Genomic DNA, 25,569 nt, shown 5'->3' with positions numbered 1-25,569 from the left:
GATTTTCCTACTTATGACATAATCAATGCTCGTGCCAAATTTCAAGTTTCTATGACATTGGGAAGTGAGAAAATTAGATTCCGTACGTAAACTTTGGACGCTAATTCTTTTGCGCTTAGAATTAAATAATCGGATTGGGACCCATTAACTTTTCCTATGTATGACATAATCAATGCTCATGCCAAATTTCAAGTTTCTATGACATCAAGAAGTGAGAAAATTAGATTCCGTACGTAAAATTTGGACGCTAATTCTTTGGCGCTTAGAATTGAATAATTGACTTGGGACTTATTAACTTTTCCTATTTATGACATAATCAATGCTCGTGCCAAATTTCAAGTTTCTATGACATCGGGGAGTGAGAAAATTAGATTCCATACGTAAAATTTGGATGCTAATTCTTTTGCGCTTAGAATTAAGTAATCGGGTTGGGACCTATTAACTTATCCTATTTTTGACATAATTAAGGCTCGTGCCAAATTTCAAGTTTCTATGACATTGGGAAGTGAGAGAATTAGATTCCGTATGTAAAATTTGGACGCTAATTCTTTTGCGCTTAGAATTGAATAATTGAGTTGGGACTCATTAACTTTTCCTATTTATGACATAATCAATGCTTGTGCAAAATTACATCGGAAAGTGAGAGAATTAGATTCCGTACGTAAAAATTTGGACGCTAATTCTTTGGCGCTTAGAATTGAATAATCGATTTGGGACCCATTAACTTTTCCTATTTATGACATAATCAATGCTCGTGCCAAATTTCAAGTTTCTATGACATTTGGAAGTGAGAAAATTAAATTCCGTACGTAAAATTTGGACGCTAATTCTTTGGCTCTTAGAATTGAATAATCAAGTTGGGACCCATTACTTTTTCCTATTTATGACATAATTGATGCTCGTGCCAAATTTCAAGCTTCTATTACATTGGGAAGTGAGAGAATTAGATTCCGTACGTGAAATTTGGCCGCTAATTTTTTTGCGCTTAGAATTGAATAATCGAGTTGGGACCCATTAACTTTTCCTATTTATGACATAATCAATGCTCGTGCCAAATTTCAAGTTTCTATGACATTTGGAAGTGAGAAAATTAGATTCCGTACGTAAAATTTGGACGCTAATTCTTTGGCGCTTAGAATTGAATAATCGAGTTGGGACCCATGAACTTTTCCTATTTATGACACAATCAATGCTCGTGCCAAATTTCAAGTATCTATGACATCGGGAAGTGAGAAAATTAGTGGCAATGATGGAAATCGAACGATCTACATGGGGGGGCGTAACTGTCGATGACGCTCGCAAGCGCTCCATTTATCATAGGATAGTTGTACTATGCCTATAATCTTCCCAGGAGTGTACTTAACTTCCCAAAGTTTCATGGCGATCGGATGAATGGTGTAGTAGCGCATAAAGGACAAACAGACAGACAGACACGCAGACAGACAGACACACACACATACATTCAATTTTATATATATAGATAATTAAGCTAAGGGGTTTAAGTGCTTTCAGCTCAAGCTCTTCCAGTAGATATATGCCCTCAAAGGGTATGGGTGTACCGGATAACAATTTGTAAGATAAAACTGAGGCAAACAGCTCATGTGCCAACCCACTATTTCATAAACAGCATACAAAATAGTGCTGCGTACAACAGTGCTGTTCACCTGACTCAACTATGTGCAAGGCAGCGCTTAGCGTGGCTATACAGAACGGGCTGCTGCCTGCTCCTCCTTTCTAGCCGCTCTCTTCGAGCCGACTTACAAACCAATATATTGGAGAGAAAAAGAGAGCTGTAAGACCACCACTCCGGAATGTAAGTATATAACTTTTATTTACAGTGGGAATATAGCTACGGATTTCAAGACCGCCTCTTCGCCAGGCAAATCTCCACTCACCTTTGAGTTTTGTCAGGGTTCTTTTTATCACATACAGAACATTAGTAAATTCTTTATATATGTGTGGTAATTTGGTTGATACTTGTAGGTCCCCACACAACTTTTTTATGGTATTATTTTGATAAATTCTCTGGGAAAGGGACCTTCTGGTGGGTTTTTCAGTCAATTGTGGAATTCTTAGTCTGTAGCAATGGCAATCCCAAGATGATATGAAAATGAGGGGCATGAAATTAAAGGTCTGTTTACACGGAGTGATGATCGCTCAAAATTCGCTCAAACGACAGTTTGACTAACAGTTTTGAGTGATCATCTTTGCATAACTCTAAGTAGCTAATTAGCTACTTAAGAGTTATGCAGGCTGAGCAGGATAACGCCGCGATAGCTAGAGAACAATGCAGCTGTTTTGTATATGCAAATAGCTGCTTTGTTCTCGCGGTGTCCTGCTGAACTGCCAGCTCCAAGAAGCAACAGGAGCCCTGACAGCTTCTCTGTTCTCGGAGCTTTCAGCTGGTATCCCGCTGGGAAGTTCCAAGGGGATACCAGCTGAAAAAATGCTATCAGCACCACCCACTGAAAAGATCAGGTGCAGCACTGATAAGGCTCATCGCTCATTTCTTTTTAACTTTGCTTTATTTATCACAAAACTTGCATAGTACAGAATAGAGAAAAATTATTGTTAGGTACAAATCATACATCATGTGTACTTATATTCTATACATTAGCGGGTAGTATAGGTAAAAATATTGTTTCTAGAGAATATAATACCAATTGCATCAATGTCCTCTTAATAAAACTAAGGTGTTGGGTTCCTGGTCTCCAGAACTCCATTACCATTAGCTGGATTCAAATCTCTTGACTGAGTTTTTGGTTAACGGCAAAGTCACTTGTGACTCTCATTTACTGATTTTACCTGATTTAGGTGTACTTCCTTAAACTTTCTCCAACAAGCCCATTACTTAAGTTTGTACCTTAGGATTTCTTGTAACGGTGCAATATTATCTGCTAAAGCATTGTGATAGTCACAAGACATAATCATCCCCAAATGTCTGAATGTGGAGACTACGGCTAGAACATATCTAGAAACACAAGGGTCATTTTTAGGGTTGTGGCCCGTGTATAAAATTGTGGATTTAGTCCAATGAACATATAACTCGGAAAATTGGAAAAATTTGTCTATATGGGTCATAGCTTGAGAGAAGGAGGTGTCAGGGTCAGATAAAAAGAGGATTGTATCGTCTGCATAAAGACCCACCTTGCTCTCGAGACCCCCCCCCACCTGATGCCCAGCACATTGGTGGAGGATCTCAGATGGATCGCCAGAGCTTCTATGGCTATGGCAAACAAGGTGCCCTTCGAGAGCGGGAAGTCAGTAGAAGGGACACCATTTATTACCACGTTGGCCTTCGGGGATTTGTATATAATTCTCATTTATTGCCTAAACTTGGGACCAAACCCAAAACGGGCTAGGCAGGCCTCTAGAAAATTCCATTCCAGGGAGTCAAAGGCTTTCATCATGTCTAATGACATGAGAGCCCAAGGCATATTGTATTGTCTACCTAATTGAATGACCGTCTGAACCTTGCGAATGTTAATCATTGTAGATTTACCTGGCATAAAGCGTGTCTGATCGAGGTGTATAATAGATAGGATTACCGGGTTCAATCTAGTGACTAGAATTTTTGTTAAGATTTTATAGTCTGCATTGACTAATGAGATAGGGCTATAGGAGCTACATTCCATCGGGTCTTTGTCAAGTTTTAAAATGACTATAATGGTCGCTTGATAAAGGGATAGAGGAAGTGACTTCTCTAGCAGGGCTTGATGTAAGGTATCATGTAGAAGTGGGGTCAGTAACTCGCTATATTTCCAGTATATTTCTATTGGGAGGCCGTCTAGACCGGAGGACTTATTAAGCGCCATGTCTTTGATAGTTTGTTGAATTTCCTCTAAAGTAATTGGGGCTTCTAGAAATGCCACGTGTTTGGCAGAGAGTGTTGGGAATGTCAGGTCTTGTAGATAATTAAGGACATCTAGGGTAGTTTTGTCCGTGGAGGAACTATAGAGATTAGCGTAAAACTCCATAAAGCGAGTTGTTATGCACTGCGTATCGGTGAGCTCCATACCCTGCGGGTTTTTAATTTTCAGGATTGTGTTAGCTTGGTTTTCTTCTTTGATAAGGTTTGCCAACAGATGGCTAGATTGGTTGCCTAGTTCAAAATAGCATTGTTCAGTAAAGGGTAGTTTATGTTTGGTTTTAATATATATTTGATGCTTGTAGAGGCGCATAAGACCAAGCCATTTTGCCCTATTGGAGTCTGTGGGGTTAGAGATGTATGTTTTTCGGCCTCCGATGTCTGGATCTCAAGCTCCTAGACGATTTGAGATGTTAATTTTTTAATGTAGGAGATGGCAGATTTGAGGCATCCTCTGAGATATGCCTTAAAGGTATCCCATTTCAGGGCATAGTGAGTATTACCATTGTGAGCATCTAGAAACATAGATATGTGGATTGGCGTCTGGTCATTGGATTTTAGAAGTTTAAGCCAAAATAGGTGTAATTTCCAAGTAGGGGTGATCTTAAAGCTGGGAAATTTTAAAGATAGTAGTATCGGGCTATCGTCCGATATACTTCGTGGGCAATGAGTTATATTAGATATATAGAGCGCTAGTATCAGAGAACATAATATATAGTCGATTCTTGATAGCATATTGTGGCCCATGGAGTGGCAAGTGAATTCGAGGGTGTTAGGTTGTCAAAAGCGCCAAAGGTCTACCCAGCCCACACTTTCAAACAGCTGTTGCATAGGAAAGCTATCTATGACGGGGGCTCCGGGGGACGGTTGGAACCTGTCCATAGCTGGGTTCATTACCTGATTGAAGTCCCCCATGCTCATCGCTCATTTCTAGCTTGCTAAAAAAGAGTGATGAACGAATAGTGCATGAACAGTATACGATGGCAGTGCATTTAGACAGAACGGTTATCGCTCAAAAGATGGCTTTTGAGTGAATTTTGAGTGATAATCGTTGCGTCTAAATGGGCCTTAACAGCAAGGACAAAACCTCATGATGATTAGGTTCAATGATGATCTCCAATAATTCAGTCTCCTGATCAACTAGACCTGAGCCTATTGGAGATCCACCTACAATTTCCATAACAATAGGTGACAGTCATTATTGATATTTCACCCGATGTTTATTAGCAAAAGAAAGGTCCATGAATCTCCCATTTGCTCCAGAGTCCACGATGTGGATATCTATAGAGAATTATATGAAACTTGATGGGAATGAAACAATGGGAGTCCTTGTTTTCCTTTTTTGATGTTAGAGGAAATAAACAGATGACTGCATTCATCAGGGACTTTTGCTTAGAAACAACTGGTCCTTCTTCTGAAAAGTTAGAATCTGCTAGTGCCACCATCGTTTTATGTAAAACACTTGGACAATTGATAGGGAAATGATCAGACTCTACAACAGAAGCTTTGATTTTCCCGAAATCTTCGGTCCTTTCTATCAGCATTTTTACGTCTTTCTACACTGTCAATCTACATTGAGGGAATCTATAGTTTGAGGTTCACGGTAATTCTTCACTTAAAAATATTTAGGAGTGGGGGCTGGAACAGATGAGTAATAGTTATTATTAAGGGACCAACTAGAGACTCTCTTTTGTCTGTTTAGTCAGCTGAATATCAATTCTTATACAGTGATGTTCCAAATCATCGGTATCAATGGGAGCTTCAACCCATGCTAATTCATCCTTAAGTGCGCCAAATAGTCTGTTTTTAGTGCAGACCACCTGCCCTGATGTAGCTCCAATAATGTTGCTTTTGCTGTTGTACGTCGCTTAGGATCATAAAAGACTTATTTCTCCAGATGTCTCTTCAGCTATGCCACAGGCCAACCAAGTATCCCACAAGGCCTGGCTCTACCTGACTGATTGGCTCTTGTAGTTGCAGTAGAAAATTTTAGAAAGATACATAAGTATCATGAATAGTTCAAAACCAAGTCAATCCGTAGCCTGCTGCTGGCGCCTGCACAGTGTGACTTGCTCATGTAGTGGTGGGTAGTGAATATCTACGGGGCTGTACAGACTTATTTTTATGGACAAGGGCCCTTATGAAGAGAGGAGACAGGCGCAGGAGAATAGGTGGAAGCTCCACTTTAAAGCTGCAGCCATATGGCAGTTGATGAGTTCACCACTCATATGGGGATGGGGACAGGTGATGGGTGCAGCATGTAGATCTTATTTAAATAAACCGAGTCTCAAGCGGACACTCTGCAGCAAATCCCGCCCTGTGTGTCTTTGACTGTTTCAGATTAGTGTTTCCTGGAAAATAAAACACTGTCTTATATTAATTTTTGAACCAAAAGAGGCATGGTGTCTTATATTCAGGGGGAGGGTGGGGATAATCTGGTCTGCGGCATCCCAGTGCCTCGCACTGCTGGTATTTGGCGGCGATGCAGCAGTCTGTAGTGTCCTCCGTGCCGAGATATCCTCTTCTTTCTGTTGATGGGGCTGTGAATACCCCGCCTCCAGCAAAGCGAGCGCCGTGATTGGATCGATGGCCAGCCAATCACAGCCGGCACTTGATCATTCACAACCATTCAGTGAATGACATCACTAAATGACTGTGATTGGCTCATTGAGCGCTGGCTGTGATTGGCTGGTGCTTGATGCAATCACAGCGCTCGCTTTACTGGAGGCGGGGTATTGAAAGCCCCATCAACAGAAAGAAGAGGATCTCTCAGCGCAGAGGACACAGCAGCCTGACACAGTGCTGGGGGAGAGCGGGGAGGAACGGAGGGGAGATCCCTCTCTCCCTCTCTCCCCCCTGCTCCCTCCTGCTCACCGCCGCAACTCACCTGTCACCCGCGAGGGACTCAGACGCCATGGGCCAGGTGAGTATTGATGGTTTTTTTTCCCATGTACTGCAGCTAGGGCTTATTTTTGGAGGAGGGCTTATATTTCAAGCCTCCCCCGAAAACCTGGGTAGGTCTTTCGGGGGGAAACGGTGCTTTACATCATTCATTTTTCAACCTGTACTGTGCTTGGCCCTAATACTGTATGTATGTACTGAGCTTTGCACTTGTACTGTATGTATGTATTGAGCTTGGTCCACGGACTATATATATTTACTTAACTTGGTTGCAGTACCATATCTATGCTATGTATTGAATTTGGTGAGGTTAGTGTATCTACATAATTTGCTTGTTTCTGGTACTGTATTTGTAAGGGTGCTTTTACACCTGTGTTGGGGATTCAGCTTTCCAGCTCCATTCACTCTGTGGATGTATTTGAATAGCATCGGTAGGACCCCATTAAATATAATGGGGTTCGCCTGCTCTCTGGTTTTGGTATGGAACAAAAAGCTACATGCCGGATTTGCGCCAGGACCTCCGTCCGGAGTTTCTGATGCACATGCGAAGCCAACCTAAGGAATGCAGGTGAATGGTGTATGATGGTCTGATGGTGGAGGCAGTTAATTGCAGCAAATTAAAGTTTATTAAACAAAAATAATAATTACAGTAATTACTGCATAGGAAGGTTCAAGACTTACATTTTACATAATAATTTAATGATAGAGTCTGACTTTTATCCATAAGAGGGCATAATATTTAACATTAAATATTTCAACACTTATTTTATAACCTATAGCAAATGGCAATTTTAGTAATTAGCCTTATAGCAATTATCCTTTTAACCACAATTGTATTTTAAACAATTAACCTCCAACTATCAATTCCTCTAACAACCAGTACCATAGATTTAACAGTCTGGAGTAGTCTCTACAACTGGGCTTATGGCCCCAAAGTATATGTCTTTCGGCAATTCAATGACTAAAGCATTGGTGAATCAACCTTCTCTCTATTCTCAGACGGTTTCTCTCTTTCAGCAAGCCTCGCTTAACAGCAGGAATTCCCAATTCTTCTCCACCTTTAGGCTTCTTTCCCAAGAGCGTATATCAGCCGGCTGTTTTCACGGCCAGCCGATATACGCTATGTTGGGAGAGATAAAACTGGTGAACGGGCGCACAAATCAAATGCGCCAAGACTACCATGCCATCGCCCCTTTTCCCTTCCTCCCCATCGCAGGCTCACCTATCTTCTCCTCCCCGCTGGCTCTCTGCAATGGGAGGGGGTGAGGGTGGAGCTAAAGGCCGTCCTTTCCCGCCTCCTCCCATTGATGGCTATGGACAAGGGGCAGGGAGAGGCCGGGGGCTTAGCTCCACTCACATCCTGCCCCTAGTCCACAGCCAGCAATGGGAGGAGACGGGGCAAGCTGGCACTTAGCTCCACCCCCATCATGCCCCCTTTCATTGCAGAGAGCCAGCGGGGAGGTGAGGACAGGTGAGCCTGCACGGGGGGAGGAGAGCAGAGGGAGGGTGTTTAGCAGCCCCGCTGCTAAACTCCCTCCCACCTGTGTCCGCTGCCATGGTCTCCCATAGGAGCCCATACCGCGGCCGACGTATTCCGGCCCAAAAGATAGTTTCAGGACTATCTTTTGGGCCCTAAGTAAAAACTCTTGGCGCTATATTGGGCTGGCCGGGCGCTTTTACATCTCAGGAATACGGCCATGTGATCAGATGCATTGGAATCCAATGCATCGGATCACAGCGTATATCAGCTGGCCGTGAAAACGGCCGGCTGATGTACGCTGGTGGAAAAGAAGCCTTAGTGTCATCTCTCTTTTTTCACTTTTTCTCTCTTACTAGTTTTCCTCTGCCTGCACACATCGACTTCTGGTTTGCTTTCATTCCTACGTACAGGAGCTCTTATCAAGCATCTATCTTTTGGGTACTGTCGCTCTCCATCTGTATCGGCAGCATCACAGGACTTGGTACAGGTGTTGTCATATGTTGGGCACTGTTCCTTCTGCCAGGCCCTATTCACCTCCAATTAGATGAAGGTGAAAAGGTTGCTCTCTCCTTCTGCGTTCGCTTTGCTGACGGTCTTCTACCGGACGTATACATCTCTGATACGTGTGCTCGATTGATGTTGTCTGTTAGCGTGCCCTGAAGCTGAAGTGCACGGAGGTTCAGACATCTGTGAAGCCACTCCTAACCACCTACTTCTTCCGCTCTGATGATCAATCACCGCAGAAGGTTTTCCATCTTCACTGGAGATCTGGAGCTGTGACAGGAGCAGGAGCTTTAACTTGTATTTTTTAACTGCTGCTGTATCACTGATCTTCAGAGTTCTTCTAGTCAGTCAGTCCTTGTCACCTCTTCTTGCCTCCATTTCCGCGCTGGCCGATTGGATATTGTTGTCAGGCCAGCTGTTACCAGGACAGGTAATCAGGAATCTTCTTAGAATTATCTCCTCTGACCCTGAAATGAACTCAAGCACAAGGTGAGATACCTAACCCTCATTACTGAGGGTATATATAGTATACTTACCATTAAACGCACAAATCCCACTGTGCTTTTCTGCCTAATAGTCATCAAGCTTATATTGGTTACACAGTAACTGGTTTTGACAATCCTAGATGGTTGGAGTTCTTTGACATTGGCCAAATTCTTGACCTGATGTAACAAATGCCGATCACCAAGCAGGTTGATCAGCATTTGTATATTTTAGTTATACATCTCTGGTATGGAGATGTTCATTAGTTCAATTGTTCATCCTCACAGACCATCTGCTCACACAGGGAGATGTACAGATGACCAGTGGGGAGGAAGGGGTGAAGGGACTTATTTTTTGTATAGTGCTTTCACTGTACATTTTTTTATTATTCCCCGGCAAGCTGGGTACTCATTTTACCGACCTCGAAAGGATGGAAGGCTGAGTCAACCTTGAGCCAGCTACCTGAACAATACAGGGATTGAACCCGCAAGCTCCAGGTTATGAGTGAGAGTTTAGGACTGCATTCTGCTGCCTTAAAGGGGTTGTCCCGCGATAGCAAGTGGGGTTATACACTTCTGTATGGCCATATTAATGCACTTTGTAATATACATCGTGCATTAAATATGAGCCATACAGAAGTTATTCACTTACCTGCTCCGTTGCTGGCGTCCCCGTCGCCATGGTACCGTCTAATTTCAGCGTCTAATCGCCCGATTAGACGCGCTTGCGCAGATGGGTCTTTTCCCTTCGGCTCGGCAGCAGCGGCGTTCTGGCTCCGCCCCCTGGTATGCGTCATCGCGTAGCTCCGCCCCATGACGTGTGCCGATTCCAGCCTCCCGATTGGCTGGAATCGGCACATGTGACGGGGCGGAGCTACGCGATGATGCGTAGAAGGGGGCGGAGCCAGAACGCCGCTGCTGCCGAGCCGAAGGGAAAAGACCCATCTGCGCAAGCGCGTCTAATCGGGCGATTAGACGCTGAAATTAGACGGCACCATGGCGACGGGGACGCCAGCGCAGGGAAGGTAAGTGAATAACCTCTGCATGGCTCATATTTAATGGACGATGTATATTACAAAGTGCATTAATATGGCCATACAGAAGTGTATAACCCCACTTGCTGCCGTGGGACAACCCCTTTAACTCGAGGGCCCAGTGAGCAATGTTGTGCTTGCTGAAAGTCAACGATCAGTCGACAAATGAACATTCACTTGTTTGTTGGCTGATTGTTGTACTTCTTACTTGGCCCAACTGTTGGACAAGCACATGTAAAAGTACTTGCTTGGCAGGTGAAAATTTCTGTGTGCTCAGCAGTAAACAGTTAGGTCCTCCTGGAGATGTGAGTATATATGTGCCTGTATACATTATAGATGGTCATTGGAGGCTTAACGCTTATACACATACATGATCTGTTGTGGACAGATATAGTATTAGGGGTTATGAAGACTTTTTGCTTTCTCTTTTAGGTAGTAAGTCGCCATGGCCCCCAGGGCTCCAAAACATGATTATTGTATAGAGATGAAGCATAGCCAAGCAAGTTCTTCATATTAAGGCTAGGGTTACACAATGGCATGGGTTACATGACTAAAGATTGTCGTGTAACCCTTCCACTTCCATTGTCATTCATGTCAATGGGGTTGCGGCACAACTCACAAGTTCTTGCCACCTGCAGCTTGCAAAAAATTATCCTCCAAGGCTGGATATATTTTTGTGATCTGCAGCTTGTAGCAACTTGCAACCTGTGCCATGTGGCCCTAGCCTTAATTACACAACACATTGGTGTGCTCAGTAAATTTAGCTCTGCTCCATCCATGTAGTTATCTTCTCTGGAGCTGTAATCACTCTTTGCAGAGCAGATAATGGGTTTTATATTGTCCACAATTTGTATGTAGCTCCTGACACCAACCTGATGACACATTCTACGGAATCTCTGTTTTTCTGTGATGATTGTTCTAATGGTTGTTGGAGTCAGCAATCGTAAAGAAGTTTCTCATCAGAGATCATCATCAACACAAAAAATCTACAGAATCCCTGCAGACCAATGTACAGAGACTGCAAACTGATCATCTTTCCACGCAAATCCCAAGACATGTTCTGTTGGTCTGGTTAGCTATATTATACATGTTTGTACCCACTGCTCTATGGGGCTCTTGTAACACCCGTTCAAAGTGCGCTTTATGGCCATAGCAATCGGAGTTCAGATATTTGGTTGCTATAAACAACAAGATCATTTTTTTCTGAGACTGACGAGTTAATATAACGAGGTGGAAGAGTATTGATCCCGGGCCGCTGTCCCAGCTGATTGCTCCAATTCATTCCAATCCCACTTCTATCTACAGTCAGAGGATGACAACTACTCCGGAATCTCTGCATAGCTGTGATGATTTGCTTGAACCCTTTGAAGCTGGTGACCCCCTTCCTATGTGTAGTCTCTACAACACAGCCTATTCCAGGCTGAAGAGTTGATGATTGGTGTCCAACTTAAGGCCACTGTCGTAGTGGCCCAAAGTTAGTGGGGCCCCTCCATAATGTTATATGTCTGTCTCATGCCATTGTCTTGTCAGTGACTTATGTGTAGTATGCATTTGAGTTATGTGTATTGCACCACTGCAGCAGTGAATGGGTTAATGTCGGGGTTATGTCTGGAAAATGTATCATGTTGTGTGTCATGTGACTATGGGTGACTGCACACGAGCGGAAATTCCGCGGCGGGATTTCCCGCGGAATTTCCGTCGCTGGAAGCCTGCATAGGATTAACAAACGCAATCCTATGTAGACGGCCGCGATTTGGCCGCCTGCGCAAAATCTCACCGAGCCCCACACAGAAATATCACTCACCCACCGCCGGCTCCGGTCTGCGCATGCGCCGGCTGCCCGGCAAGCCGGCACATCAAACAGCCAGAGCCGCGGGTGCGGGTGAGTACGCGCTGGTCCCTGCAGTCGCTCGGGTCGGGTCCCGCAGCGAGAATCCTCGCGGCCGGATCTGACACCCCCCCCCCCCCCCCCGTCTGCAGGCGGCCTAAGTCTTATACTGTATATCTGTTTGCAAGGATGCTATGCTAGTTGGTCTGAGGGAGTCTTGCAAAAGAGCAGTACATGCCAGTCTACATCAGTGCAAGGAGTGTTTCTGACAAGTCTGCAAGTGAGTGAACACCATAGCCACAAATTGGTCTGTGTTTGGACAGAATGGAAGAGGATATGCCAGTCCTACCACTAAGCACTGAGTAAGAAAAAAGGACCGCTGCTTGGCGAGAGGCACTGGAAGCAAGAATGTTGACCAGAAGAATGTTGGAGAGAGAGAGTTGCTGGGAGCAGGATCACACAGATAACTAGGGCTGAGGATTGTCCGGAATACCCCGAGAATCTTCTGTGTCACACCACCTTCTCCTGTTGTAATGTGCCAAACCGTTGTTTTGAAGTTATAGTAAATGGACACTACCACTCTTTCCTGGTTTAGTCCAGAACGTTTTCCCTGTGTGTGGACTACTTGATTCTATCATCAAGATTCACTGCAGAGGACGGAATAGAGGCGTCATGAGTACAGGAAGACTACAGGTAACCTCCAGGTTACTTTTCCCTGTGACTTCCCCAGTAGTAACTTGGTCGGGTCCCAAGCTACCGTCAGGGGAGCAGATGGTAGAGCCACCCATGACAAAGTCTTTATCTACCCTGCCATCCCCTCGGCTGTGGGCCCGCTTCTCGGACACTGCACTGTCATGCAATTTCACTGTCTAAATGCTTACAATTTTGTAATTTTTACTACATAAAAAAGCCTTTTCAGAAATCTTAATTTTTGGGTCTGTTTGTAATTTCCATCCTGTAATGAGATTTGTAGTTAAATTTTCTTACTGATTTGCTTTCTTCTTACATTAATAACTTCATTTCTGTTCCCTCAGTTATGTCATAGGACCAAACTGTGAATCAAGCCACCTCTTCTTCGTGGACTGGAAGTCACTCTATGTATGCCTATAGGACCCTCACCCCTATTGTTTCCATCAACTGATTACTATGTAACCATGGTTCTGTAATTTTTGTACTTTTGTGCGTCTGTATCCCCCCTGTCTATGTAAGCACTACAGAATATGTTGGCGCTATGCAAATAAAGATTATTATTATTAAGATTCACGCCGATCCAGTTAAGAGGCTGCTTGACTCAGGGAGTCCAAGTGCTGTCATGTAGTGCAACTGAAGGAATAGAGGCTGGTAATTCAGGAAGAAAACTTTCAGTAAAACAATTAAAGGGATTCTGTTATCAGAATTTTGCATTAAAACTTTCCACCACAGCGCCTCAGGCCCACAAAACACTCACTGGACATATGTGTTTTAAAAAGTCAAGAACATCAGTTAGATCAAAAGTGTTTGTTTTCCAGTGCCCTGTATACTAATGACCCACTTCATGACACGGAGATGGGCCACCAGAGCTCGAAGTAAGGCTGGGTTCCCACATGGTGTATTCCCAGCAGAAATCTTGCAGTTTGGCCGCAGCGAAAAACCGCAAGATTTCCGCCAGAAAAGCGCTGCTTCAAAACCCGCTGCACTTAGCCATAGGTTTTGGAGCGGCTTGGCCGCGCGCTTTTCCGTTGTGGCCGGCGCTCCCATAGAGGAGAGTGCGGCCGCAATAGAAAAAAAAAAGAATGGACATACTGCGACCGGGGAATCCGCGCCGCAATGTCGGCTTTGCCGCAACGGATTCGCCATCCTCTGTGGACGAGAGTTCTGAGAAACCTTGTCCACATGGCTGGCTAATCCTGGGATTAGCAGCTGCAGGCAGATTTGCAGCGGCGAAATTCCGGACAGAATTTCCACTGCAAATCCGCCCTGTGTGAAGACAGCCTAGCTGCATCCTGCAGCCATAGCCGGAAGTGAAGTGCGTACTGAGATTAAGGTGTGAACATTGTGCATACGCTGGAAGCCGAGTTCGTCAGAGTACAATTGAGCTCGGCTTCAGGCTCAGGAGCAATGTGCTACTGAAGCCGAGATATACGCACTTCAACCTCAGTGCACATTTCCATTCCCAGCTGAGGCAACCAAGGCGTAGAGGGGGCTTGAAAAAAGGACAGGACGCCGTTAATCGGGGCTTCGTCAGCCGCCGTGACTCGAGAAGGGTCATTAGCATACAGAACTCCAGAAAATGCAACTAAGTTTTGAACTGACATTCATCTTTTTTAACACACTTATGTCTAGTGAGTGTTACACGGGCCTGACAGCGATGCAGTGGCAGCTTCTAATGTAAAATTCTGATGACAGAATCCCTTTAAGTGCAAATCTACTTACCTGATGTCAATTATAAACGGACCAAAGGTGAAGATTTTTCTGGGAGCTTCTTTATAATCTGCATCTAACACAAGTGGATTTTAGTCAACATCAAAGTGTGCAACAAGAAATGCTGTGCTTGTTATAATCTGCCAGGACTCTGTGTGTCCACTATTAATATAACGCTGACTGTGAATGGGGCTTATTATCTACTTTTCCTTTCTCCAAGCTAATTACTAGCATTATTTATGGAGTGTAGTACAGTAGCAGTAGAGTGTAGTAGAAAACTCCATGCAGATGCCATAAGTCTGATTCAAACCCAAGACCTGATTACTGCAGATAAGTGTTTGCAGGTCACTGATACTCAAGCTCCTTAAATATCCTACAACGTGGTCTTAAAAAATCATTAGTGAAATAATCCTCCCATACAATAGACCCGCTGCCTCTCTACCTCTTATTGTAACTCTTCCTGGTACCGATTTCAACCAAACATCTCGTACTGTAAGTGGGAGGAATGAAGACAAATTCTCTAGAGATTCTTAAATATTTTATTAATGAATGAAAGATGTTCTTATCATACAATGACTAGAAAGGAGCCGATGATGGTGATTCCGCTCTTCAAGCCTTGGCTTCACTTGTGCTGTTTTTCGAAATGAGGTCTAGTGTTACGTTCATGTGCAGGAAAAACAGGGACATAGACCCTACACCAACACCAGGTGGCCAGATACTTACAAATAATATGAACACAACAAACAGATGGAAATGCAAATAAGTACAAGGTATTAGTTAGTACATAAGCTCACAAACACACGTCAAGGGTCCTCGTTGACTTTTAAGCCCCTACTCTAACAAGACAGCTAAACGCAGGAAAAAGAACCCTCCCTACAAGTGGGGTTATCGTCCCAATAAGGATGACTCCATGCAGAAACCTAGGGAGTGTAGATAGATCTATCACCCTAGATAGGAACAGACAGGAACACCAACATGGGAAATAACATACAACCGGTATGTCTACAGACACAGGGAATTCCAACGCAGAACACAACTCACACCAGACGTCTGCACACCTATGGACATAGGAGAATCCTACCCAGAACCCTTATGCTTGCATACATACACCAAGACAGGACATAGCTTAAACATGTACACCTACAAACATAGGAGAATCCCACCCAGAACCTCATGCTTGCATACAACACTGAAGCAGGACATAGCTTAAACATGTACACCTACGGACATAGTAGAATCCCACCCAGAACCTCTTGCTTGCATGCATACACCAAAACAGGATATAGTTGAAACATCTATGACCTAAAGACACAGGGGAATCCCACCCAGAACTTCATGCTTGCATACATACACTGAAATAGGATATAGTTTAAACATCCACAACCTAAAGACATAGGGGAATCCCACCCAGAACCTCATGCTTGCATACAGTACATACATCGACGTAGCTTAAGCATCCATACCTGAAGGCACAGGAGAATCCCTCACAGAACTTCATGCTTGCATATAAACAACAAAACAAGACATAGTTTAAATGTCCACACTCACACACATAAAGGGAAGAGCGTCAGACATCACCCATCTGACAGTGTAGAGGATATTCGATGTGTAGAACTACACATGACAGAAGGGTAATGGAGTGGGGGCCTAAAGAACATGCAAATAGGGGAATCGGGTGTCCAGACCATCTTCAGGCAATGCGTGGTATTATATTATATTGCATTATATAAGAGGTCACAGGATGTCCTACCTTTGCTGTCTGCCATGTTGATTCCGCTGGGTCCTGAGAGTTCTTTGTGCCTTTCATCTTTCTGGATGGAGGTGCATCACCTCATACATCCAATGATCCTCGCCCAGGCTTTTTACAGGCACAAAGAACCATTTCTTTTTTGGTTTCTTAGACTGACTTTGCTTCTCTTGACTTTCATCCTCACCATTCTTCTGTTCTTCAGGTATCTCCTCGATCTTATCTGCTTCTTCCTGTAAATGATTTCTCTTCTTTTTTGCCTTACATTTTATCGCAAAGGCAAAAATGTAGAAGATATAGAAATGTGCGGGATTGTCGCTCTCACTTGAACTCTGCTGACTGCAGCAAGTGAATGCAATGCCTATTAGCTGTGCAAGACAATATGAAGCCACCTGTATAACCCGCTCAGAGCGCAAAGTGATCGCTGAACATTTGAGCAATCACCTTATGCTTAAAGGAACACAACGATTATCGCTCAAAAGACATCTTTTGAGCGATAATCGTTGTGTCTAGATGGGCCTTTAGGCAGGGGTCATACTGGAAGTTTTTGTTGCCTATTAGAGATGAGCGGGCATACTCACTAAAGCAAACTACTCGAGCGAGTAGTGCCTTATTTGAGTACCTGCCCGCTCGTCTCTAAAGATTCAACTGCCGGCGGGGGAGAGCGGGGAGGAACGGAGGGGAGATCTCTCTCTCACTCTCTCCCCCCTGCTTACCGCCGCAACTCACCTCTCACCCGCGCCGGCAGCCGAATCTTTAGAAACGAGCGGGCAGGTATAAGGCACTACTCGCGGGCAGCATAAGGCACTACTATGTGATACACTGTGATTATGTGTGCGGGAAATTCCTGCACGCATAACAGAAACCATTGATTTGAAATTGATCATTTTCATCTTTTTTTTGTGCCTGTGGTTTTCGCAAATGCAAGAAAATAGGTTCTGCCCTATCTTGTTTGTGCAGCAAAGAGCCCCATAGAAGTCTGTAAGAGGTGCGCAAACACGCACATCTGCCCCAAAGGTATGCGCTAAATGCAGTGCACACCCATGCTCACTGTCACCTCGTTAGGAAAATTAGCCTTTTAAATCAAGGCAGGGTGATTCCCCCGCCCATGTAAACGAGCGGTACCTGCGCAAGTACACTCCATATTTGCGCAGGCACGAGCGCTAAATACACTTGTTCACTGTGTAAAAAATTAAATTGCACAGCAGCGAGCGTATAGCGTATCACGTTTGTCTGTCGAAGCCCTTACAGAGAGGCACACTGTGAGCCGGCCTTGGGGCGCATTCAGACCCGCATGCTTTAGTTCCGTATTTGGTCTGTGTTTCGGGGGCCGTGATAAGAAGCTGATGGAAGTCTATGCAGCTATGCAATGGCCGTAGTTTTTAAGGCTGTTATCTGAGAACGTAGCATGACCATCAGAGAAGCAATATACGGAGGAAAATACGGATGACGGGCGGTTGTAACGTCATGTGGGACACATCGGTACTACGGATTTCCATACGCTCATTTGAAACCAGATTTAGGGCGGCTTCATGCGAGCGTATGCGCAAAAACACTCGCCTCAGTGCAACATATTTGCGTTTTGAACGAGGTCACTTAGTGTGCTTGTCTGCATATACTTCTGTACTGTTTGCGCACGCAGGACCAATTCACACGCGTGACACGCCCCTTCCGTGGATCAATAGATCATTTATTTAGCCTAATGAGGTCCAGATGTGTTCTTTTCCCCGCAGTTTTGACAAGTGTTTCACGCATCCCTTTGCGTTTTTGCGCACCTCTCATAGACTTCTATGGGGGCCTTTGCTGCGCAATACACAGAGGAATATTGCAAGGCCTATTTTTTTGTGGGCGCATGAAATATGTGCGCAAAACCTGCTCATGAGAACGAATCCATTGACATTGCTCGTGTATAATGTTATATTAGCACAAAATTGCGCAAATACGGTCGTGTGAAGACGCCTTTTAGAATACAAGCTTTTTTAATCACAGACGTCTAATCGCCATCACTTCTCTTTTCCCTACGGCGGCGATTAAGTGTCTGTGCGCGGTAAAACCGTACGGCGCACACTGCAGCATGGACGCAGCAGTAGGGTCCATGTGATGAGGGGTTGGTGTGACTCTGCGGCAGATCACAGTGTGAACAAGGCCAGAGCCACCTGCAATGCCGGCCGTACAGACCAACGGACAGGGCGCCCCCTGTATGGACGTGGTGCTGTCCAGCTGCGGGACCAGCCAGCCACAGAGCGCCCCGCCGCGGCCCGGCTGCCGTGGAGTCCAGGCCACCACTAGATAGCTGGTTGCCATGGTTTCCAGGGTCACATGTAGCTGCGGGCTCCTCTTTGGCTGACACAATCCGGCGGTGACTGCGGTAGGCGGAGGATGCTGTACCCGTCCTCACTGGGCTGTGTGCGGTGACCGCGGCCGGGATTATCTCCATGGTGCGGGCGGCCGCTCATCACTACTGCTGCTCGTCGCCTCCCGTGGATTTCCTGTGACTCCCGGGAAGTATGTGACGGAAAGGTCGTGCTGAGGACCTCTGCCCCCCGCGGATTGCTGCCCCTAGCCTCGGGCCTGCTTGTCCGTGCTGGAAGTTCGGTCATCCAGTGCTGCTCCCCAGCATCTGCAGCCACCAGCGGGCTCCTCGCCGGGTGTATGCCGCCAGCTAGAAGCTGCAGCCTGGAGGGGATCCATCGCGGCGGCGGCTGTCCCCTCTCTTCGTGGCTCACCGACCACCTGGACGAGCTGCCATTGTGCAGCCGCCTATAGATTCCCCCCGCAGCGCTAATCACCCCCATCATCCATATCTGCGGTGTTATCCATCACTCCCCCCTCCAGTCCGCACCTGAGCGGCGCCCCAGGGATGAGTATAGAAATCCCCGAGGGGCTGACGGAGCTGCTGCAGAGCTTTACGGTGGAGGTGCTGAGGAAGCAGCCGGAGGACCTGCTGGAGTTCGCCCTGCAGTACTTCACCCAGCTGAAGGAGTCCCAGAGCCCGGGGGCTGCCCTCAGCTATGGCACCGACTACAGGCATCCCAAGGGGGTCAACTTTGCTGAGGAGCCCATGCAGACGGACTCCGAGAATGGAGACGAGGAGGACGACGACGAGGAATTTGTTGGTGAGCGTCAGTAATGAGGGATATGGTGTATGTGTATGTGTGTGTGTATATATATATATATATATATCTGTGTATGCTACATATGTGTGCTTGATGTAATAAGGCTCCGTGCACACTGCATTTCAGCCTATTGTTGGAGGCAAGATTTTCCCTCCATATACCTCTGATGTATACCTCTATATAGGCACACATTGGGGAGAGTTCCCTCCGTATAGCCCTGACAGAGATCTCTCACATATACCGCTATATAGGCACACATGGGAAGCATTCGCTCCGTATACCCCTGATGAGACCGCTAATATATACCGCTATATAGGTATGCAGTGGCATATGCTGCCCATTCATTCCAGTTTCTTGGTGGTGGCCCAATGTATAGGAATGTGCAGTCCGCTCTGATTTCCCCTACAGTTAAATCTCTGCCTACATATACCAGCCCAGACCGCTGATATGGACCTGCACTAATATGTGTTTGTATGTATCATTTGTGTGGTCTTCAGCAGTTTGTATTATGTTTTATACAAGGAATTAATGAATGAGCCGCCTGTAATCCGCAGTCCATCAGAATCATCTGCTTCCACATCAGCCCGCAGATCACCAGGGGGAAGCTTGGATCTAGATGGAAGGCTATTTGGATTCAAGTTCCTTAAAATGAATTTACAGTACATACCCAATTGTAAAAAAGTTGGGGCGCAGTGTGAAATGTAAATAAATAGAAAAAAGAATGCTGTGATTTTGGAAATCTCATATTACCATATTTCATTCATAATAGAACACATATCAGACATTTCTCTATTTCATAAAAAAATATCTCACTTTGAAATTGATGGATGCAAGGCATCCCCAGAAAGTTGGGCCAGGCCCATGTCTACCATTATGTATCATTCCCTCTTCTGTCTGCAACAGCCTGTAAACGTCTGGGATGTGAGGAGACCAGTTACTGGAGTTTTGGGAGAGGAATGCTCTGTTCTTTTCTCATGTAGGATTCTATTTGCTCGTCAGTCCTGGGTCTTCCATGTTGGATTTTGCGTTTCATAATGCGCCAAATGTTTCCTATTGGTGAAAGGCCTGGACTGCAAACGACCAGTTCAGCCCCCAGATTCTTCTGTGAAGCCATGTTGTTGTGATGGATGCAGTATGTGGTTTAGCATTATCTTGCTGAAATATGCAAGGTCTTCCTTGGAAGAGATATAATATGGAGGGGAGCACAAGCTGTTCTAAAACCACTATATACTGCTCAGCATTGATAGTACCTTTCAAGATGTGTAAGATTTGATAGTACCTTTCAAGATGTGTAAGATTGCACTAATGTAATCCCATACCATCAGAGATGTAGGCTTTTAAACTGTGTGCTGATAACAAGCTGGATTGTCCCTGCTCCTCCTGAGTCCACAGGACACGGCGTCCTTGGTTTCCAAAAAGAATTTGAAATTCTGATTCATCTGAACACAGAACAGTCTTCTATTTTGCCTCAGTCCATTTTTAATGAACTTTGGCCCATAGAAGACGTTGGCATTTCTGCATTGTGTTGATACATGGCTTCTTCTTTGCATGATACAGGTTTAACTTGCATTTGTGGATTGCACAGCGAACTGTGTTCACAGACAATGACTTCTTGAATTATTCCTGAGCCCATGCAGTGATTTGCATCACAGAATCATGCCTGTTTTTAATGCAGTGATGCCTGAGGGCCCACAGATCTCTAATTGCTACGTCTGTGCAGGTCGTAGAAGCAGCAACCTACACTAATGCAATGTAAATAAAGGCATAGGCTCACACAAGTGGACGCACCAAAATAAACTGAACGTGCAAACAAGAACAGGGAAGACAGGGACATAAGACCTACAACAACACCAGAGGCCCAATACTTACGAATAATCTAAACACATAGGCAGATGGAATTGCTAATACGTATGTACGAGGTATTGGTTGTATTTTGCCAGAAGATATAAGCTCACAAGCCCACGTTAGTGGTCCTCATTGTCTTGTAGGTCCCTACTCTAACAAGATAACGAAAACCACAAAAAGAGAACTCTACCTACTAGCGGGCGATCGTCCCAATAGGGATGCCCCACGCTGGAACCGAGAGGCCAATGTCTTGCCCTAGAATCCTGGTAGCAGGCAGGAGCACAAGACAAGGGAAATAACACAGCAGACCTCTTGCTCCCCTACAGACACAGGGGAATACAACATATGCATACAGACACAGACCAAGACCTTGTTCACACCCAATGTCTGAACACCTGTAAACAGACACTGAATAAGTCACTGATCACACCCGAGGTCTGCCACATAAAGGGAACACCACACTGAACAGGACATTGTTCACACCTAGTATAGCCCACACCTACAGACATACACTGAACAGGACCCTGTTCACACAAAAAGTCTGCACCTCACAGACAGATGGAAACCCCACTATTAGCATCATGCATGCAAAGATAACCAGGAGCTGGTGCAAGTGTCCACACACAGAGAAAGGGGAAAGGGCGTCAGATACCAGTCTGACATAAAAGGAACATAGCGCCAGATATCACCCACCTGACAACATACAGGACATCAGATGTCTGGAGGCTGCACCTGATAAAAGGGAACAGGGGCCCCCAAATCATGCAGACAAGGAGATCAGGTGTCCAGACCATCTTCAGGGAATGTGGGGAAAACAACCCAAACTAGCCGCATGCATAACACAAACACCCACTGAGTGTGAAAGGGATAATGGATAAATGACCAGCACCTTCTAGTAAGGTCGGCTGTCCACGGGCGGTGCGATATACCTTCGCAGATTTCCACCATGGGAGCCGCCACAGGGGAGCATTATGTCACCCCGATTTTCCACGATGAACCTATCATTATGATAGGTTCATCGTGGAAAATCGCGGCATGTCGCGTTTTTCATATGCGAGCGGAAAATCAGCTCGATTTTCTGCTCATGTACGCTGGGCTGTGCTTTCCATAGTTATCCTATGGAAAGCGTTCATTGCTTGATTCCATGATTTCCATGGGTGCTAGGAGTCGGTTCCCCACCAATTTGTTATTGATGTCCTATCTGAAGGATAGGCCTTTGAAATTTAAGTCACACATATGGACATACACTTTTAGGAAGGATCATCTGGGCGCCTGTCCAAGCCCCGTGCGTCTCATCTCAGTGTTAGCTGGTCAGGGAACCGCTCTCTCCGGGGTCTCTGCCGCGCAGTATAAGAAGTACCTTAGTCTGGCCGCCAGGATGACAAAAGATTGAGGAAGCGCACATCGGCATGTATGCCGCACTTCTGGCACATCTGCTACATTGTTCCTACTGCATTGAACGTGGGCTCACGTGCGTCAGGACTCTCGCCCCCCCCCCCTCCCCCGGTGCTGCCGTCTGCTTGTCATTATAGCAACCGGATCTGCAAAACCAGAATCCCGGAACACACTATTGTTTGAGATTACATTAGGGCTGGTTCTGGTGGCGTGTTTTTGGATGTGTTTCGGGACTAGGATGGGGTTTATATGTGAAAATGTTGCCACATTATGTGCTTCTATACAACATACCAACATGATTTGAGGGTGTCGAAACTAGAGACTATCATAACCTCTAGAAGGCAAGTAGCCCACTTCCTCTATTATAATGCATTGGAATATGTACTACATTGGCCAGAGCAAGGTATATATTATACTGGTACTGGTGTATTATGTCGCCACCGGATGTAAGGCGTGGCGACATAATACAGCTGTCAAAAAAGTTTTTCACGCCCCCAGCTTCTGATTGGCTGGGGGCGTGCTTAATGCCCAAAATGCCATTTGTGACCCGGTTGGGGACAGCAGCAATACAGAGAATCGCTGAGCCACGGAGCGCCGGCGGAGCAGTGCAGTGCGGCGATGCTGGGAGTGGCGTTCAGTTTAATCCATGACGCCAGGAGGACAGCGCGAACACTGTGAGCGGCGGCGGCATCGGCAGCTCAGGCACAGTGACAGCGCTGCTTAACAGTCAGTGACCGGGGCATTAGCAGGGCCGAACGGAGCAGAGAGACACAACAGCGGCTGCAACAAACTGCCACCACGGACCACTGAGGGAGCACTGCTGAGTGCCTATTGCTTTAGTGCTTGGTCTGGAGGGTTAGTGTAAGGGTTTATTTTCCTATTAGGCTTACATAAAATAAGCCTAATAGGAAAACTAACCCTCCAGATCAGGCACTAAAACAATACACACGGTGCTAGGACCTTCCATTCTTCACCATATCGGGAGCTAAGGGTGTGACAAGGGCGTTGCTACATGCAAGCCCTGTCAAACCCCTAGATTCCGGTGGCATCAATATACACCAGTACCTATTATACTGTGGGTGTATATAGTATAGTGACCTTTCTGAAGTATTACACTGGATCACAGGAATAATAATTTTTGCTACTTGGGGTATTTCATGTGTCCAATAATAAACCGAGTGTGCAGAGTCCAAACCTGTAGTCAGATTTTGCCCAGGACGTCGGGTTCTGAAGTTATACACGGTATCATTGGCTGTTCATACAAACACGAGAAACTGATTTTCTGAATCCAGTGTGCGTGTCTGCCTCTGGATTCCGCAGCCAATACTGCCCATAGCATGCTGTGGCAAAACGCGATTTCCTCTACATGAGTGGAAATCGATTTCAATTTTCCGCTCGCAGATAAGCAATTGCAGCATGCTGCGATTCTGTGCGGCTTCCATTGAAGTCAATGAAAGCCATCCGCCCTGTGACCTTTCTGCAATCATTATTGCGGAAAGGTTGCGGAATCTCCGTCATCGCCTAGCGACGGCGCGACATAATCAGTACAACGCATGTGCGCCAGCGCGACGGTCGGGCCATCTGCAGTACAGATTAGAAGACCATCAGACAGGTACGCTGGGGACGCCGGCTGGGCACAGGGTCGGATTATGCTGTGGGATCCCGCATGCTGAATCCAACCTGGCCGTGTGTAGGCAACCTAAAACAGACATACTAGCTATATAAAAAAAAATGTATTGTCAACTATAAGCTTGCGCTTGGCCTATCTCATATTTAATAGCAACTGCTGCCATCAGCCTACCGACATTCTCAGATGTGCCCGGATGCTGCAGGAACCCACTGCTGCCAGGTGGTTTTGCAAACGAGGTGCTGGAAGGCATGATGCAGGCAATGGTGCAGCAATTATGTTACCATTCATCAGTACGTGTGCCAATCTACCAAGCTGCTGCCAGACTGTAGTTGACCTATAACTTAAGATCTTGACGTCCCAGGCGAATTTTGACTTCAGATTCGGATTCAGCTCACTCGATTTCCTGTAAATAACATGTTTTACTCCCAGTAGCAAAATCTTTGTTTATCAGTGTTATAGTATATAGGAGTATTTGGTATATTGACCATTACAGTATACTTATACGAGTATACGTAGTATATAGCAATTTGTGGTATGTTGTCAATTGCAGTGTATATATTAAAATATATGGGAGTATGTGGTGCAACAGACATCACAATGTGTATATTGCGGTAATCCAGACTGAAAACAACGCTTGGGCACATTTGGGTCCTAAATTGAAGAATGTAGGAGCTAAATTATTATGCTGACAAAAACAACATTGATCATCAACAACGTTCACCCTAGACTCTGAACTGACTAACGTCAGCGGGTACTGTAGACTACAGAGTGACCGGCAGCAGCGTTTACTCCAGACTATGAACTGACTGGCGGCAGCATTTACTCCAGACTATGGACTGACTGGCGGCAGCGTTGACTCCAGACCACAGACTGACTGGCGGCAGCGTTGACTCCAGACCACAGACTGACTGGCGGCAGCATTTACTCCAGACTACGGACTGACTGGCGGCAGCGTTGACACCAGACCACGGACTGACTGGCGGCAGCGTTGACACCAGACCACGGACTGACTGGCGGCAGCATTTACTCCAGACTACGGACTGACTGGCGGCAGCGTTGACTCCAGACCACGGACTGACTGGCGGCAGCGTTGACACCAGACCACGGACTGACTGGCGGCAGAGTTGACTCCAGACCACGGACTGACTGGCGGCAGCGTTGACACCAGACCACGGACTGGCTGGCGGCAGCGTTGACACCTGGCCACGGACTGACTGGCGGCAGCGTTGACACCAGACCACAGACTGACTGGCGGCAGCGTTGACTCTGGGCCACGGACTGATTGGCAGCAGCGTTGACTCCAGACCACGGACTGACTGGCGGCGGCGTTGACTCTAGA

General features: G+C 45.8%; 1 protein-coding gene and 2 pseudogenes across 1 annotated transcript in view; 2 read left to right on the top strand and 1 right to left on the bottom strand.

Annotated features, from left to right (window-relative positions):
- The window catches only part of LOC136610045 (UDP-N-acetylglucosamine transferase subunit ALG13 pseudogene), a 28,867-nt pseudogene extending 12,604 nt beyond the window's left edge, over nt 1-16,263 (bottom strand).
- On the top strand, nt 11,583-11,666 carry LOC136613713 (small nucleolar RNA MBII-202; annotated as a pseudogene).
- A 2,347-nt stretch (nt 16,264-18,610) lies between the features above and the next one.
- PRKAR2B (protein kinase cAMP-dependent type II regulatory subunit beta) overlaps nt 18,611-25,569 on the top strand; it is a 106,693-nt gene continuing 99,734 nt past the window's right edge. The window contains exon 1 of the mRNA XM_066591938.1: nt 18,611-19,360. Coding sequence (XP_066448035.1) covers nt 19,105-19,360 — 256 coding nt within the window. The 5' untranslated portion in view covers nt 18,611-19,104. The remainder of the gene's footprint in view (nt 19,361-25,569) is intronic.

This window comes from Eleutherodactylus coqui, chromosome 2 (genome assembly GCF_035609145.1).
Source record: "Eleutherodactylus coqui strain aEleCoq1 chromosome 2, aEleCoq1.hap1, whole genome shotgun sequence".
Taxonomy (NCBI): domain Eukaryota; kingdom Metazoa; phylum Chordata; class Amphibia; order Anura; family Eleutherodactylidae; genus Eleutherodactylus; species Eleutherodactylus coqui.
The sequence above is the reverse complement of the archived record's forward strand: the minus strand, read 5'-3'. Positions and strand labels throughout refer to the sequence as shown.